At 34.8% G+C, this 19365-nt stretch overlaps 1 protein-coding gene across 11 annotated transcripts in view; it reads left to right on the forward strand.

The window, feature by feature from the left end:
• The window catches only part of LOC127874770 (deleted in malignant brain tumors 1 protein-like), a 327853-nt gene extending 310095 nt beyond the window's left edge, over nt 1–17758 (forward strand). For 3 of the 11 annotated variants that reach the window (XM_052419362.1, XM_052419368.1, XM_052419373.1), the window contains 3 exons: nt 16284–16489; nt 16633–17006; nt 17485–17758. In XM_052419362.1, the coding sequence (XP_052275322.1) occupies nt 16284–16489; nt 16633–17006; nt 17485–17683 (779 nt within the window). In that variant the 3' untranslated portion in view covers nt 17684–17758. Of the gene's footprint in view, nt 1–10798; nt 11059–12042; nt 12104–12274; nt 12374–12676; nt 12851–13102; nt 13277–13892; nt 14067–14224; nt 14552–14834; nt 15092–15494; nt 15562–15742; nt 15899–15999; nt 16174–16283; nt 16490–16632; nt 17007–17484 lie in introns of all 11 variants that reach the window. The other 8 variants (XM_052419369.1, XM_052419370.1, XM_052419371.1 and 5 more) reach the window with 7 other exon arrangements.
• Nucleotides 17759–19365: the final 1607 nt, after the last annotated feature.

Genomic DNA, 19365 nt, shown 5'->3' on the forward strand with positions numbered 1-19365 from the left:
GCTCCTTAAATTCGTGAAACAAACGCATTTATTCCGTGAAATTTGTCAAAACGCGTCATATCCCACTAAAAAAATGATGATTTTCTGTAAATACAGCTCCTTGGTGACTAGGCCTGGTTTTGCGTTTAGGTCATAATACACTAAATAGTTTTCCTATATAATTCAATGTAAAAGCGACAACTTTGAGCGAAAATAAATGCAACATTTTGCACATAGAGACCCCCATAACCATACCTTTTCTTAAAGGCCATTCTACGCGAAATCGATTTATGCAATAAAAAAGATATGTCATGTACAATGCAAGAAAGAACTTGACACAAATCAAAATCGACTGTTTTTGCAACTTTTTTTTCGGCCGTTTCTTAGTGGAATGTAACCTTTTCTAGTGCAATGGTTTACTATAGTCTTCAAGTGTATCATATTTCAGGGATTCAGTAGTGAACACCTATTCATGCCCTACCATTATCTCCGCAAGATAACACCCGAATAATGGTAAAAAGTGTAAAACATGCCTTCCTGTCAACTATGATATTTTTTAGAGAGTACAGCCCTACATGAAGCGATCATTTAGTGTATTGTAACCTATAGGACAACGTTTACTGTTAACATCGCGGAAAATAAGCACTTCTCGATACTTATAAACCTATTTTCTATGTGCATGCCAATTTTCAGACCGATCTTTCACGTAGAAATGCTTGACAATGCATTTTATTATAACGCCTGATAAGCCATGTGGCTTTCGCGTTCGGACCTTTGATTTATAACGGGCGTTCAGGCGTAAAACGATTACCCTAAATAATTACAATCGGTCAAAAAACTGGAATATTGTTACAAGCTATGTAGAAAAAGAAGTAAACAACTATTAAAACGTGTTTATGAGCTCTTTCAGCACAAATTGTTGCGATTTGAGATGCTCAAGACGAGTTTTTGTACGTTTTTTTTCTTATTTTCCTCTGAAAACGTATTTTTTTCTAAAAAACTCACGATGCTCCTTAAATTCGTGAAACAAACGCATTTATTCCGTGAAATTTGCCAAAACGCGTCATATCCCACTAAAAAAATGATGATTTTCTGTAAATACAGCTCCTTTGTGACTAGGCCTGGTTTTGCGTTTAAACATCGCGGAAAATAAGCACTTCTCGATACTTATAAACCTATTTTCTATGTGCATGCCAATTTTCAGACCGATCTTTCACGTAGAAATGCTTGACAATGCATTTTATTATAACGCCTGACAAGCCATGTGGGCCTTCGCGTTCGGACCTTTGATTTATAACGGGCGTTCAGGCGTAAAACGATTACCCTAAATAATTACAATCGGTCAAAATACTGGAATATTGTTACAAGCTAGGTAGAAAAAGAAGTAAACAACTATTAAATCGTGTTTATGAGCTCTTTCAGCACAAATTGTTGCGATTTGAGATGCTCAAGACGAGTTTTTGTACGTTTTTTTTTTCTTATTTTCCTCTGAAAACGTATTTTTTTCTAAAAAACTCACGATGCTCCTTAAATTCGTGAAACAAACGCATTTATTCCGTGAAATTTGCCAAAACGCGTCATATCCCACTAAAAAAATGATGATTTTCTGTAAATACAGCTCCTTTGTGACTAGGCCTGGTTTTGCGTATAAGACAACGTTTACTGTTAACATCGCGGAAAATAAGCACTTCTCGATACTTATAAACCTATTTTCTATGTGCATGCCAATTTTCAGACCGATCCTTCACGTAAAAATGCTTGAAAATGCATTTTATTATAACGCCTGATAAGCCATGTGGCTTTCGCGTTCGGACCTTTGATTCATAACGGGCGTTCAGGCGTAAAACGATTACCCTAAATAATTACAATCGGTCAAAATACTGGAATATTGTTACAAGCTATGTAGAAAAAGAAGTAAACAACTATTTAAACGTGTTTATGAGCTCTTTCAGCACAAATTGTTGCGATTTGAGATGCTCAAGACGAGTTTTTGTACGTTTTTTTTCCTTTTTTTCCTCTGAAAACGTATTTTTTTCTAAAAAACTCACGATGCTCCTTAAATTCGTGTAACAAACGCATTTATTCCGTGAAATTTGTCAAAACGCGTCATATCCCACTAAAAAAATGATGATTTTCTTTAAATACAGCTCCTTGGTGACTAGACCTGGTTTTGCGTTTAGGTCATAATACACTAAATAGTTTTCCTATATAATTCAATGTAAAAGCGACAACTTTGAGCGAAAATAAATGCAACATTTTGCACATAGAGACCCCCATAACCATACCTTTTCTTAAAGGCCATTCTAAGCGAAATCGATTTATGCAATAAAAAAGATATGTCATGTATAATGCAAGAAAGAACTTGACACAAATCAAAATCGAATGTTTTTGCAACTTTTTTTTCGGCCGTTTCTTAGTGGAATGTAACCTTTTTAGTGCAATGGTTTAACTATAGTCTTCAAGTGTATCATATTTCAGGGATTCAGTAGTGAACACCTATTCATGCCCTACCATTATCTCCGCAAGATAACACCCGAATAATGGTAAAAAGTATAAAACATGCCTTCCTGTCAACTATGATATTTTTTTAGAGAGTACAGCCCTACATGAAGCGATCATTTAGTGTATTGTAACCTATAAGACAACGTTTACTGTTAACATCGCGGAAAATAAGCACTTCTCGATACTTATAAACCTATTTTCTATGTGCATGCCAATTTTCAGACCGATCTTTCACGTAGAAATGCTTGACAATGCATTTTATTATAACGCCTGACAAGCCATGTGGGCCTTCGCGTTCGGACCTTTGATTTATAACGGGCGTTCAGGCGTAAAACGATTACCCTAAATAATTACAATCGGTCAAAATACTGGAATATTGTTACAAGCTATGTAGAAAAAGAAGTAAACAACTATTAAAACGTGTTTATGAGCTCTTTCAGCACAAATTGTTGCGATTTGAGATGCTCAAGACGAGTTTTTGTACGTTTTTTTTCTTATTTTCCTCTGAAAACGTATTTTTTTCTAAAAAACTCACGATGCTCCTTAAATTCGTGAAACAAACGCATTTATTCCGTGAAATTTGCCAAAACGCGTCATATCCCACTAAAAAAATGATGATTTTCTGTAAATACAGCTCCTTTGTGACTAGGCCTGGTTTTGCGTATAAGACAACGTTTACTGTTAACATCGCGGAAAATAAGCACTTCTCGATACTTATAAACCTATTTTCTATGTGCATGCCAATTTTCAGACCGATCTTTCACGTAGAAATGCTTGAAAATGCATTTTATTATAACGCCTGATAAGCCATGTGGCTTTCGCGTTCGGACCTTTGATTTATAACGGGCGTTCAGGCGTAAAACGATTACCCTAAATTATTACAAACGGTCAAAATACTGGAATATTGTTACAAGCTATGTAGAAAAAGAAGTAAACAACTATTAAAACGTGTTTATGAGCTCTTTCAGCACAAATTGTTGCGATTTGAGATGCTCAAGACGAGTTTTTGTACGTTTTTTTTTTCGTTTTTTCCTCTGAAAACGTATTTTTTTCTAAAAAAACTCACGATGCTCCTTAAATTCGTGAAACAAACGCATTTAGTCCGTGAAATTTGTCAAAACGCGTCATATCCCATTAAAAAATGATGATTTTCTGTAAATACAGCTCCTTGGTGACTAGGCCTGGTTTTGCGTTTAGGTCATAATACACTAAATAGTTTTCCTATATATTTCAATGTAAAAGCGACAACTTTGAGCGAAAATAAATGCAACATTTTGCACATAGAGACCCCCATAACCATACCTTTTCTTAAAGGCCATTCTAAGCGGAATCGATGTATGCAATAAAAAAGATATGTCATGTACAATGCAAGAAAGAACTTGACACAAATCAAAATCGACTGTTTTTGCAACTTTTGTTTCGGCCGTTTCTTAGTGGAATGTAACCTTTTCTAGTGCAATGGTTTACTATAGTCTTCAAGTGTATCATATTTCAGGGATTCAGTAGTGAACACCTATTCATGCCCTACCATTATCTCCGCAAGATAACACCCGAATAATGGTAAAAAGTGTAAAACATGCCTTCCTGTCAACTATGATATTTTTTAGAGCGTACAGCCCTACATGAAGCGATCATTTAGTGTATTGTAACCTATAGGACAACGTTTACTGTTAACATCGCGGAAAATAAGCACTTCTCGATACTTATAAACCTATTTTCTATGTGCATGCCAATTTTCAGACCGATCTTTCACGTAGAAATGCTTGACAATGCATTTTATTATAACGCCTGATAAGCCATGTGGCTTTCGCGTTCGGACCTTTGATTTATAACGGGCGTTCAGGCGTAAAACGATTACCCTAAATAATTACAATCGGTCAAAAAACTGGAATATTGTTACAAGCTATGTAGAAAAAGAACTAAACAACTATTAAAACGTGTTTATGAGCTCTTTCAGCACAAATTGTTGCGATTTGAGATGCTCAAGACGAGTTTTTGTACGTTTTTTTTTTCTTATTTTCCTCTGAAAACGTATTTTTTTCTAAAAAACTCACGATGCTCCTTAAATTCGTGAAACAAACGCATTTATTCCGTGAAATTTGCCAAAACGCGTCATATCCCACTAAAAAAATGATGATTTTCTGTAAATACAGCTCCTTGGTGACTAGGCCTGGTTTTGCGTTAAAACATCGCGGAAAATAAGCACTTCTCGATACTTATAAACCTATTTTCTATGTGCATGCCAATTTTCAGACCGATCTTTCACGTAGAAATGCTTGAAAATGCATTTTATTATAACGCCTGATAAGCCATGTGGCTTTCGCGTTCGGACCTTTGATTTATAACGGGCGTTCAGGCGTAAAACGATTACCCTAAATAATTACAATCGGTCAAAATACTGGAATATTGTTACAAGCTAGGTAGAAAAAGAAGTAAACAACTATTAAATCGTGTTTATGAGCTCTTTCAGCACAAATTGTTGCGATTTGAGATGCTCAAGACGAGTTTTTGTACGTTTTTTTTTTCTTATTTTCCTCTGAAAACGTATTTTTTTCTAAAAAACTCACGATGCTCCTTAAATTCGTGAAACAAACGCATTTATTCCGTGAAATTTGCCAAAACGCGTCATATCCCACTAAAAAATTGATGATTTTCTGTAAATACAGCTCCTTTGTGACTAGGCCTGGTTTTGCGTATAAGACAACGTTTACTGTTAACATCGCGGAAAATAAGCACTTCTCGATACTTATAAACCTATTTTCTATGTGCATGCCAATTTTCAGACCGATCCTTCACGTAGAAATGCTTGAAAATGCATTTTATTATAACGCCTGATAAGCCATGTGGCTTTCGCGTTCGGACCTTTGATTCATAACGGGCGTTCAGGCGTAAAACGATTACCCTATATAATTACAATCGGTCAAAATACTGGAATATTGTTACAAGCTATGTAGAAAAAGAAGTAAACAACTATTAAAACGTGTTTATGAGCTCTTTCAGCACAAATTGTTGCGATTTGAGATGCTCAAGACGAGTTTTTGTACGTTTTTTTTCCTTTTTTTCCTCTAAAAACGTATTTTTTTCTAAAAAACTCACGATGCTCCTTAAATTCGTGTAACAAACGCATTTATTCCGTGAAATTTGTCAAAACGCGTCATACCCCACTAAAAAAATGATGATTTTCTGTAAATACAGCTCCTTGGTGACTAGACCTGGTTTTGCGTTTAGGTCATAATACACTAAATAGTTTTCCTATATAATTCAATGTAAAAGCGACAACTTTGAGCGAAAATAAATGCAACATTTTGCACATAGAGACCCCCATAACCATACCTTTTCTTAAAGGCAATTCTAAGCGAAATCGATTTATGCAATAAAAAAGATATGTCATGTACAATGCAAGAAAGAACTTGACACAAATCAAAATCGAATGTTTTTGCAAGTTTTTTTTCGGCCGTTTCTTAGTGGAATGTAATCTTTTCTAGTGCAATGGTTTACTATAGTCTTCAAGTGTATCATATTTCAGGGATTCAGTAGTGAACACCTATTCATGCCCTACCATTATCTCCGCAAGATAACACCCGAATAATGGTAAAAAGTGTAAAACATGCTTTCCTGTCAACTATGATATTTTTTTAGAGAGTACAGCCCTACATGAAGCGATCATTTAGTGTATTGTAACCTATAAGACAACGTTTACTGTTAACATCGCGGAAAATAAGCACTTCTCGATACTTATAAACCTATTTTCTATGTGCATGCCAATTTTCAGACCGATCTTTCACGTAGAAATGCTTGACAATGCATTTTATTATAACGCCTGACAAGCCATGTGGGCCTTCGCGTTCGGACCTTTGATTTATAACGGGCGTTCAGGCGTAAAACGATTACCCTAAATAATTACAATCGGTCAAAATACTGGAATATTGTTACAAGCTATGTAGAAAAAGAAGTAAACAACTATTAAAACGTGTTTATGAGCTCTTTCAGCACAAATTGTTGCGATTTGAGATGCTCAAGACGAGTTTTTGTACGTTTTTTTTTCTTATTTTCCTCTGAAAACGTATTTTTTTCTAAAAAACTCACGATGCTCCTTAAATTCGTGAAACAAACGCATTTATTCCGTGAAATTTGCCAAAACGCGTCATATCCCACTAAAAAAATGATGATTTTCTGTAAATACAGCTCCTTTGTGACTAGGCCTGGTTTTGCGTATAAGACAACGTTTACTGTTAACATCGCGGAAAATAAGCACTTCTCGATACTTATAAACCTATTTCCTATGTGCATGCCAATTTTCAGACCGATCTTTCACGTAGAAATGCTTGAAAATGCATTTTATTATAACGCCTGATAAGCCATGTGGCTTTCGCGTTCGGACCTTTGATTTATAACGGGCGTTCAGGCGTAAAACGATTACCCTAAATAATTACAATCGGTCAAAATACTGGAATATTGTTACAAGCTATGTAGAAAAAGAAGTAAACAACTATTAAAACGTGTTTATGAGCTCTTTCAGCACAAATTGTTGCGATTTGAGATGCTCAAGACGAGTTTTTGTACGTTTTTTTTTCTTATTTTCCTCTGAAAACGTATTTTTTTCTAAAAAAACTCACGATGCTCCTTAAATTCGTGAAACAAACGCATTTATTCCGTGAAATTTGCCAAAACGCGTCATATCCCACTAAAAAAATGATGATTTTCTGTAAATACAGCTCCTTTTTGACTAGGCCTGGTTTTGCGTATAAGACAACGTTTACTGTTAACATCGCGGAAAATAAGCACTTCTCGATACTTATAAACCTATTTTCTATGTGCATGCCAATTTTCAGACCGATCTTTCACGTAGAAATGCTTGAAAATGCATTTTATTATAACGCCTGATAAGCCATGTGGCTTTCGCGTTCGGACCTTTGATTTATAACGGGCGTTCATGCGTAAAACGATTACCCTAAAAAATTACAATCGGTCAAAATACTGGAATATTGTTACAAGCTATGTAGAAAAAGAAGTAAACAACTATTAAAACGTGTTTATGAGCTCTTTCAGCACAAATTGTTGCGATTTGAGATTCTCAAGACGAGTTTTTGTACGTTTTTTTTTCTTATTTTCCTCTGAAAACGTTTTTTTTTTCTAAAAAACTCACGATGCTCCTTAAATTCGTGAAACAAACGCATTTATTCCGTGAAATTTGCCAAAACGCGTCATATCCCACTAAAAAAATGATGATTTTCTGTAAATACAGCTCCTTGGTGACTAGGCCTGGTTTTGCGTTTAGGTCATAATACACTAAATAGTTTTCCTATATATTTCAATGTAAAAGCGACAACTTTGAGCGAAAATAAATGCAACATTTTGCACATAGAGACCCCCATAACCATACCTTTTCTTAAAGGCCATTCTAAGCGGAATCGATGTATGCAATAAAAAAGATATGTCATGTACAATGCAAGAAAGAACTTGACACAAATCAAAATCGACTGTTTTTGCAACTTTTGTTTCGGCCGTTTCTTAGTGGAATGTAACCTTTTCTAGTGCAATGGTTTACTATAGTCTTCAAGTGTATCATATTTCAGGGATTCAGTAGTGAACACCTATTCATGCCCTACCTTTATCTCCGCAAGATAACACCCGAATAATGGTAAAAAGTGTAAAACATGCTTTCCTGTCAACTATGATATTTTTTTAGAGAGAACAGCCCTACATGAAGCGATCATTTAGTGTATTGTAACCTCTGGCACGACGGTTACATTACATTCACCTCTGTGTTGGGCTCAGAACGGACTATTGTTATGAAACCGTCTCATAATGTCATGATCATACCAAGCGTTCATCATTGAGGTTACAGTATACTAAACAATCTCTTGCACGACGGTTACATTGCATTCACTGCATTAAAGAAAACCATCTCATACCATGATATCTTATATCAGTCTTAATTCATTATTATAAAATTGATTTGTTTTTTTGTTGTTAAGAAACCAACATACATACATACGTCGAAGCAATTCCTAACGTCACTCAATAAACATTATGTTCAATTATTAACATATGTAAAGTGCGTGGAATGATTCCATCTGCGTAAATGGGCAATATAATAGTTCCAATGAGTTGCATTAAAACTCGCAAGTATTTGCACGATTTATCGTACATTTAAAAGTCATATTTCTTAATTTAATGCATGCGATCTTAAATATCCAATCAAATATACATAGAATGCGTTTGTTCGGTTTTAGCTATTTTGTAGACAAAATGGCGTGCTGAGCCTTTCGCAGAGTTGTATGTGAGAGCAAGGAACGACAACTCTGCGTGGAGATTGACACTAAGTATCTTTATTGGTACATGCTATTCACTGATTGCACTGACAATGAACCTCGTAAAATTCTTCATACCCCGCTCAGCAAAAGTAAATAGTGCTATGTAAACGCTGGTAATGCGGATACTTCGATAGCCACGCAAAAAACAAAAGCCAAGCTCACGTTCCTCAGTATTTTTTATGTTATACAATACAGATTAGTTGTTAAGGCAAGGCACATGGTAGAGTTGATTAATGATGTATCCTTTTCTATTGGGTGGAGAAAAAACGGAAGAATGGTAGAATGTCACCCAAACAAATAATAAATTCGGAAAACAGAATGAACTGGATGAACAGTTAATATTACCACAAAATAAAACTACTTAGAAATAGTGCAGGATTTTTTTTGATGTTACAGCATGTAGAGTAATCACTGTGCTTCAAATATTGACAATTTTGACAGTATTCAATGAAATATAAACAAATATTAAGCATTTTTAGTAGTTGGTATTCATGTAGTTGCAGACTACAAATTGGGCAATTTGCTAACATAGTTTTATCTTCTACCTGAAATGCATTCATGTATATTATGGCTATTCTTACCTAATATTTTGGAAGCACGAATTAATGTGCATAGTCATAAGCGACACATTGGGAATCTATGCATATCTCTATTACAAACACACGTGAAAAATAACCAATGGCGTTTTTCGTTTTCTTAAATCACATCACTTTTAATTTATACTATTAATATTACAATTGAAATGTTATATAAGATTAAAACGTTAAGCTCTGAAGAAATATATTTCAAGTGACGACCGGAAATAATTGTCTACATAATGAACTTGTTTTGAGGGGTAACTTGAGATTCAGTGATATGAAAATACAACAGATCATGTGGATCAACACGATCGTGTTTAATTTTACTTATAGCAGGGCTCAAAATAACCGGAGAAAATAATTTTCTGTTCCTAGATGGCAACATCCCTAAAGGTCTGTCCTATAGTATTTACATTTCGCAGTTGGTACGTTATGCCAGAGCATGTTCATGTATTAAAGATTTTAATGATCGTAATCGTATCTTAACGAAGAAATTGCTAAAACAAGGTTTGTTGTATCATAACCTTAGAAGTAAATTCGCTAAATTTCACTCAAAGTATGGTGATTTAATTTCTAAATATAATATTTCTTTAAAATGGCATTTAACTAATGGAATTTCCCAACCATCATTCTATGGAGATGTTTTGAAGCGCGTTCGCAAATTAAAATATCTTAAAGAAAATGTTTATATTAAACTTTTCAATTTAATAAACTCATTTTTATCAAAAGGATATGATGTTAACGTACTTAAAATCACGTGCGTGTTGGTTTGCGATTCACTATTTAGTTTAAAGCGTTCAATTTTTATTGTGTTTTCTCTCTGACAGGCGTTTCTTGTTTGATTTATTTTTAAGCAGTCACATTAACAACCAAGCTATGGATCTTTTACACCCATTATTGCTGCTTCTTCCTGTTTTTGCGCGATGATGATCTGAAATATTAACTTCATGACGCTATATTCTTTAATCTTGTTCTATATAGAAGGAATGTAGTTGACACTTGTTCGTACTTTCGAAGTTGAGTCAGCCATTGGAAACTATATGTATGAGAACAGGAACACATGGGCGTTGTTAGCCATGGCCCTTTGTCGTTATCCTGTAAATCAAAATATATTTCTATAGGCCTTTGAAATATTTTATATTTCGTGAGATTGCATTAGGAAATAGGCGCTTAATTTTCATTCATACAAACGACATGTTCACAACCATTTCTCACACGGTTTATAATATAGTGTGGAATCTGTAGTATGAGTTTCCAAAACAAGTTATGAACTGAGTATGACATTTAGCCAAATTTAGTTTTTATTATTCAGTTTACTACCAAGATTTGCATTGAATATCATACAAAGAATTAAATTCGTCTAAATATCAGACGAATTGAACGGCAAATAAAGTATCTAATGTTCGGACGGTATTATTTCAGACGATAATATCTACGCAGTCTTTGAGCCTCAAGAAATATTTCCCGGAGACCCTTTATATTCCATGACCTCCCCGTTGTTACCAGGAGGAGCAGCTTGCCTCAGTTTTTACTACACTATCCCTGCTGTCGGGACAACACTCCACGTGAGGACACGTACAGAGGAAAATGCCACAATTGAACTGTGGAACGTGACTGGACGTGCCATGAAGAACTGGACAAGGGTGAATGGACTGGTTTTATGGCAATCGCGCGAATATTTTGTAAGCAATTTTGTTTAAATGAAGGCTTCTTATGTTTCACGTAATCCGATTTATGTCCATTTAACATGAAGATGCGGAGGATTTATTTAACAATATGATTTAAGGAATTGTTACGGTAATTTCAAATGACTATTTGAAGTTGTTAGAAATGACTTCATTTTTACAGTTTTATTTGATAAATCGATTTCATATGTGAACTTTATTTATTATATTATTACCTGACAATTACTTGAAAAATTCTTACACTGGATACGCATACACTTGAAGACTTTTCTAACGCAGCACTTTTCAAAATTGAATAACTCAGTTATTAGTGAATATTTTTTCATTTAAAATGTTACACGTGATAATTTGACAACATTCTGAGCAAGCTCACGATGAAATCATTCACCGTCACGATTGGACGCTTAAGGGTATGCATTGTTTGCACAAGTAAATGGTGAACCGAGATGCATTTCTAAATTTATTTCAATTTTGGATGGATTCTTACACCAGGAAAACATAAAACTAATTTGTATTACATATTATATTGGTATAGCCTGCAATTTGCCAAAATGCGTTGTTGCGCTCTGAATATTCAAATGAACCATACATATAAAAAAAACGATTTTATGTTTTCCTTGTTTAAGAACCCATCTTAAATAATGGAATTTAAATAAATTAAGGCTTGTGTTTCATGATTTCCACGTGCAAAACGAAGAAACCATTCATACCCCACGTGCTTAAGCGGCTGATCATCTATGTTGAATGATTTTATAGTGAGCTTGCACAAAATGTAATTAAACAATCACATGATAACATTTTAATCAAAATCTCACATAACTGAGATTTTCAAGTATGAAAAGTGTTGCGATAGAAAAGACTGCAAGTGTATATTGAATTACAATCTATGTATATGTGTTACATAATATATAATGAATTGATCTGCTGTTTATGGTGGTAACATTTATATGAAATCAATAACTTCTTAATTGTATTTTTTAGGTTGAGTATGGCGCCAAAACTGGAAATAATTTAGTAATTGGTATTGACAATATTCATTTAGGTGAGACTTTAAAATATTTTGTGTTGTTGAAAACATGTGCTAGTCAGCACATTTAGGATTGCAAAGTTGTTATTAAAAAAAAAACATCGCCAGAAAACACATTTGAACATTTGAACGAATTAATTGAATACGACAGCTCTGTACTATATAATTTAAATTCAATGCTTACAGAGAGCTTTTATTGTGACATCGGATACAACCTCAATAGATCTGAGGTAGACGAGTACTGTAATTCTTCACGCACTGAATTCCCATCATGTCAACTAGTTGGTAAGCGTGTTTGCTCGATATTTTAATTGTATCTATGTGTGTTTTTCAAATGTAAAACATGCATGCTACAAATAACAGGTGTAACCCTATTATAGAATAAGTAAAACAATGTTTTCTGATGCGTTTGCTAATGCCACCAATTTTATTAGTATCTACCATACACACTGTGTGTTAAACCTTTCCGATAGTTTTCTATGTGTGTGTTTTAACAATATTTTTTCCTTTTCAATGCCTCTTTTTATCTTCATTTTTTATCATTAAATGTTACATGAGTCATACTCATAAAACTATTATTGCTAAAAGATTGTGGACATATCACCGCACCAAAGAATGGAAACGTATCCGCAGACAGCACCACATACGGATCAATAGCAACAGTTCAGTGCCAAGCAGGTTACATTCTCAACGGAGGTAGCACATCTGAATGTGGCAGCAATGGGAAATGGAATCTTACGGGCCAAACCTGTGAACCAGTTGGTAATTATAACGATTACGACTTATCTTTGGCAATTGTTTTTACTGCGAGTAATTGTTGGTAAATGTTTTAATTACGATTAATCTTTAAAACACAGCTTTATAATGCCATATAGTATTTAATAACCGTACATGACGGGATATTTATTCTATTTCACATAAAGTTCATATTTGATAATGATCATCACTGTGAACATAGCAAAGCATGTGTAAGCATTATAAAGCATTAACTCGCATGCGCTACGTTTTGTATAGTCTGTGGCTCGTTTTCTGCACCACAAAATGGTAACGTCACAGCTACAAATACCACCCTAGGATCTACAGCAAAAATAACATGTGCCATAGGATACATACTCAGTGGTAGCAATACGTCTACATGTGACGTTAATGGGCGTTGGAGAAGCCAAACTCAGAGCTGCACTCCTGTCGGTAATAAACATATATTTGGCCATCGTTAAATATTTTTTAAATATTCAGAACATAAATTGACAGTAAATGACCTCTTTGTTTACTGCGTTGTACATATTCTTTTTATTTCCATGCAACGGACTCAACTAGTAACAATAGTTTTTTGCTAATATTTCCTATACGTTAACTTAAATGTGTTATCTTTTTATTTATGTATATCTGCATTCCATTTTATGCCCCCGGTATAGCAGTTGAACTGTCAGTCCGTCTGTCTGTCTGTCTGTCTGTCTGTCTGTCTGTCTGTCTGTGTGTCCGTCCGAAAACTGTAAAATTGGCCATAACTGTTGCAATATTAAAGATAGCAACTTGATATTTGGCATGCATGTGTATCTCATGAAGCTGCACATCTTGAGTGGTGAAAGGTCAATGTCATCCTTCAAGGTCAAAAGTAAAAAAATACAATCCAAGGGAAGAAATAAGCTTTAAAGGGGAGATAATTTCTAAACCTGCCAATTGATATATTAAAATATGATTTCAAAGCGGTGCAATAGGGGGAATTGAGTTTCTGTCAAACACATCTCTTGTTTAACATTATATGCTATATGAATCATACTTATGACATCATTATTATCAAAAGATTGTGGATATATCACCGCACCAAATCATGGCAATATATCTGCCAACACCACCACATATGGATCAATAGCTACAGTTCGGTGCCAAGCAGGTTACATCCTCAATGGAAGTAGCACATCTGAATGTGGTAGCGATGGTAAATGGAAATTCGTGGGCCAAACGTGTGAACTAGTTGGTAATTGTTTAAACTTACACGTATCGTTGGTACATGGTAGGTTATTAGTAACGTGTTGCTAAATCAATGTTTAATACAAAATAAGATTAAATACTCAAACTAGTGTTTGTATTTCAAGTTTACAGTTATGAGTATAATTCTTTCTTTTTTATAACAAGACTGCGGGCCCTTCAAATCACCAACGAACAGTCATCTGTCTTCTGGACCTTCTACATATAACTCAACTGTGCCAATATTCTGCTCTCCGGGATACGTACTTGTTGGGAATAGAATTTCGACGTGTGGAGAAAATGGGAACTGGAATAATGCCGATCAGGAATGCGTCCTGCAAACCGTTTTTCTAAAAGTGAAAGAAGCAAGTTGTATATTTGAAGAAAATAATACGTGCATGTGTAACAACGCTTCATCTGTGCAGATCTTGGACGGAAACTCGAACTTTGATGTCCGATTTGAATCAAATGACAGTTTTCCGTTAAGGGGTCATGGTAAATTGTTGTAATGTATACACATTGAAGACGCAAAACGGTATTTTGAATCTGGTGTTCAAGAGGATATTGTTTTAAACGATTTATGCATTGAAAGTTTTTGATAGTTTTAATAAATTCATACAAATTCAAAATTGCATTACACAAACCGGTTCGTGAATTACAGAGATACACATGAATATAAGATTTGTTTAATGTTTAGACATCTTCGTTTTACAGGGAACATATTTAGTGTAATTAATGCAAAATACTCACTACAATGACTCAAACTTGTATTTTGTAGGAAACGCCTGCTACACTATGAGGAGAGATAACACATCCTTACAGCAAAATTTAAGTTTCATAATGACGTCACCCGCACTTCAACCAGGACTGTATCAAATTAGTTTCCAGCAAATGTTTCCTTTTGGAGAAGTGCGTGTCGACGTAGAGTCAGAAAACAACGAAACATCCGATCTAGAGTCGTTTTGGAAATACATGGAACGGGATACGAAATGGTTGAACGAAACTGTAAATCTTATTGAAGACAAAATATTCAGGGTTTGTAAACACACGTATATAGATAGATAATGCAGACAGTATAGATAAATATTATTGAATATCCATATGACCCAGTCGGAGTGAGACATAACTACAGAGCGAAATTTAAGTGTCAACATATTCACATTTACTTCACGTTTTCATAAGTATGCACAACACTGGTCATTACTAAACCCACATCACAAAAAATAATGCCATTAACAGACGGTTCATAGAGACATCGTCAAAAAAACAACAACATCAGAACTCCATATCATGGTAATACGGTTCGTCTTATACCGCTAACTATGAATTCCTCGTGAAATAGTTTGTTTCCTGTGTTTAAAGTATATGATGAAGCAGATGACAGTTAATAAAAACCTACCGTGTTAAAATGATTGACTAAGCACAACTTCTATTTCAGATTGTTTTCCGTGCGAATGAAACGAAGAATGGATTACTCGGAATTTACAACATTGATATTTTAAAAGGTAGCGTTGAAATATTACATGCTGGCGATTGCGGTTAGAAAAAGTTATTGTGTGGCTATCAATACAAAATTGTCTCTCTTCATTTAAATTCCTTATAATAGTTAACCTAACAATCTATTTTTAGTTATTGCATTCGTTTGTCGCTTACAAAGAATGATCACTATGTGACCTTTCACTTCAGCTTGTGATCTTTTCAACATTAGTAACGGGCACATAATTGTTGACAAAAACACAGCCTACTTTCGCTGCAACGAAGGGTATCGCCTGGTAGGCAATTCCAGTGCAACATGTACGCAATGGACGTGGAGCTCCGAAGCGCCGAGTTGTGAACTGATAGGTTCGATTCTTTGTACTTATTTGTATTAAAACGCACGAATTACCAACCCGAAAACAGTTATTTTATTGTTTCTTCGCTGAACATGTATGCTTTTTCTGTAGACTGTGGTACACCGATAGCGCCATCAAATGGTTATGTCGCCTCAAATTCCACATCATATGGGTCTGTGTCAACCGTGAGCTGCAGCATTGGGTATTTTGTGAAAGGAAATTATACAGGTGTTTGTGGCAACAATCAGGAATGGACACATGAAAATACAACCTGTTTGTCAATTGGTAAGTAAGATGCCTTTCTTATATAGCCACGTTGAAATTTAACTCATACATTTGATAAAGTACTACTGAATATGCATATTTGCGAGGAATAATCTTTGTTGTGTTTTCAGATTCTACAATGTTAAGTGCGATTATTCCCGGGTGTTCAAATCATGGTTGGAACATCGCTGCAAATCTAACATTTCTGCGTAGTTTAATTCCTAACTACAAGAGCGAAATGCAAATTTACTTAGGAAATGCATCATGTAAAGGCAGTGAACGACGTGGGTTTCTTGTATATGACAACAACTTCTACGAATGTATGACGCGAAACAAGGTACCATTTGCTTTAATCTCAACCATCCTGTATCCTAGCAGTTGTACAGTTCTTTTCAATTGTGTATATAATCTTCGACTTAATATATTATTTATAATCGTTTATTTGGTAAATATATTTTTAAATCATGATTAATCATACAGGTTTCAGCTAATCTCAACATATTTGAGAACCAGATGGTGGTTATATTCGACCCTGAAACCAGTGCCGCATCTAATGCATACAACTGGACAATTGACCTACATTGTAATGTAGTCGATAAGAACATCGTAACTAGCGTCTCAACTAACCAATTGAACAGCGATGCGAACAGCATAAGCATATCAGTCTTCATCGACCCATTTTTCCGAATGGCATTACCTAGTAACCCCCTTCATGTGCATATAGGCGATACAGTGTATGTGAAGGTTTCCAGTCCTATCCGTGATCCGGAGATCAAACTGCTGCTTAAATCGTGCTACATCAGACCTGCGCTGGAAAAAGATTCGCGGCTTGATAGCGCACTGATGCAAAATGGGTAATTAATATAATACCTATTACATAGATAAACATATTTTCTTCAATATAAACATATTTATCTGATTGTTAATTCGCGTAAGTGAAAAATATCAAAAGTAGTAATTTATTTAAATACCAGAGGGTTATTGTGAAAAATGTATTTAAAATAAAAATTTGTATTCTATAAGTTCATGTATTTTATATGTTTTTTTGCATTTAAAACAAAAACATATTAAACTCAATCAGTATACATAATATAAATGATTCATAAATTGCACGTATACTTACGACAAACACAAATCAAATATATGCGAAACATGGAATTTCAAGTCTTTATCAGCAAAGCGTTTCTCATGTATAACAGGTAGTATTTGAATTGAGTCAAGTGGACTATTGCCTACAAAATAAATAGAAATACATGCATATGATCAAAACAAATTGGACAAAGACATCAATTTAACTTTCCAGCTAAAATTAACATTGCGTTTATATTGCAGTTGCGAGGTAGAGAGCAGCATCCACGTGATTTCAATTTCGGCCCACGAGATCCAGTTCATGTTTCAGAACTATGCGCCCTTTGCCCTTCGGGAAGGAATGAACGTCATATGTGATGTAGCCTACTGTAATTCGCAAGAACTCACCCTGGACTGTAATCAAACCTGTAACAGAATGTTGGCGCCAGTTATAGTCGGATAAGCGCTGTCACTATAGCTGTGTTAGTATATTTACAATAGGGCAGGCCTCGTTACGTCAATAAACTTTGCATCTGTTCAGGGGGCGTTATATTTATACTATGTACGCATGGTTTCACCTTAAATACGTGCTAATGAAGTACAAAATGTATACCATTATCAGTACCGTCCTTTTACATTGGCAGATCTATACTCAATTACTTTACATTTTCGTTTGGACGACCTTGCATGTACTCTATCCACCATTAAGTACACAATATTTTTGCTATTGTTACTGTCGGGTGACATCGAACTCAATCTTGGGTCATCTCATGTAACCCCTCAAGAATGCAGTTTGTCAATATTCCATCAAAACATAGGAAGTATTCGATAAGTTTGAATATATTCGTGACAATTTGTTAGATTTCGACATAATATGCTTTACAGAAACGAAACTGCCAGGTGACATCATTAATGAAAGTCTATCCTTAGGAGGTCATGATTGTATTTTTCGAAAAAATAATACTAATCATTCAGGGGGCTTATTGACGTATGTTTCGTCATTATTGCGACCCACACAATTATTTAACCTAGAAATAATCTTACCAGAATCTATATGGATGAACATTTTCGACCACTCCAAGTCCTTTTTAATTTGTAATGTGAATCATTCTCCTAATACTGCTTCTGAATTTTGGGATCGATTTGAAACATGCCTTGATCAAGCATGTGACCTTTGTAACAATAAACTTATTGTTGGCGATATTAACGAAAACCAATTAAATCCCTCCAACCACAAATTTAAAGATATTCTTTGTTAAAATAACTTATCTAACGTAATTAACAAACCAACCAGAGTGACCGAAGGTTCTAGTACACTAATAGACCCCATTGCTATAACAAACACATTGCAGCATTTACATTCAGGAATATTTCAAACTGATAAATCAATTAGTGATCATTTTGGTACACACATATATATTAATATTGACTTACCCAAAAATGCTCCTTACAAAAGAATAATATGGCGCTACCAGTATGCGAATTTTAGAGAGCTTAATGCTGCAATAACGTCATACGACTGGTCCATTTAACACACGGGTGATCTAAACAAAATTGCACTCAGATTTACAAATGTATTTCTTCAATTAGCTTCCCAGTTTATTCCGTCTTCCGATGTCACTATTCGACCAAACGATCGTCCTTGGTATAACTCATCAATACGTAAAACATCCCGCCATAGGGACAGACAAAAGCGTGTTGCTATCAAAACTGGTAAAGTTTCTGATTGGTCAGCATATAAACATCTACTAAACAAGGTCAATAATATGAAAAAAAACATGCTTAAGAATGCTTGTTCGATACTCTTGAAATTGGCTTGCCGATTGTAGAAAATCTAACCCACGCCAATATTGGAAAACAGTAAAACTGCTAGTTAAAGAAAATGCTAATAGTTTTAATAGTATCCCTCCGCTTGTGAACCCAGATGGATCATATTCGGTAACTGACATTGAAAAGGCCAATACATTAAATAATTATTTTCTATCAATATCTACAATTGATGAACGCGATCATGACGTACCACAATTAAACCTAAAACAGTAACACGTTTGACGACATTTTTATTTCTGAACAAGACGTGATCGATGTTCTATGCAACTCAGACATTAAAAAAGCTAATGGTCCTGATGGTATTAGTCATAAACT

Source organism: Dreissena polymorpha, chromosome 3 (assembly GCF_020536995.1).
Source record: "Dreissena polymorpha isolate Duluth1 chromosome 3, UMN_Dpol_1.0, whole genome shotgun sequence".
Lineage (NCBI taxonomy): Eukaryota > Metazoa > Mollusca > Bivalvia > Myida > Dreissenidae > Dreissena > Dreissena polymorpha.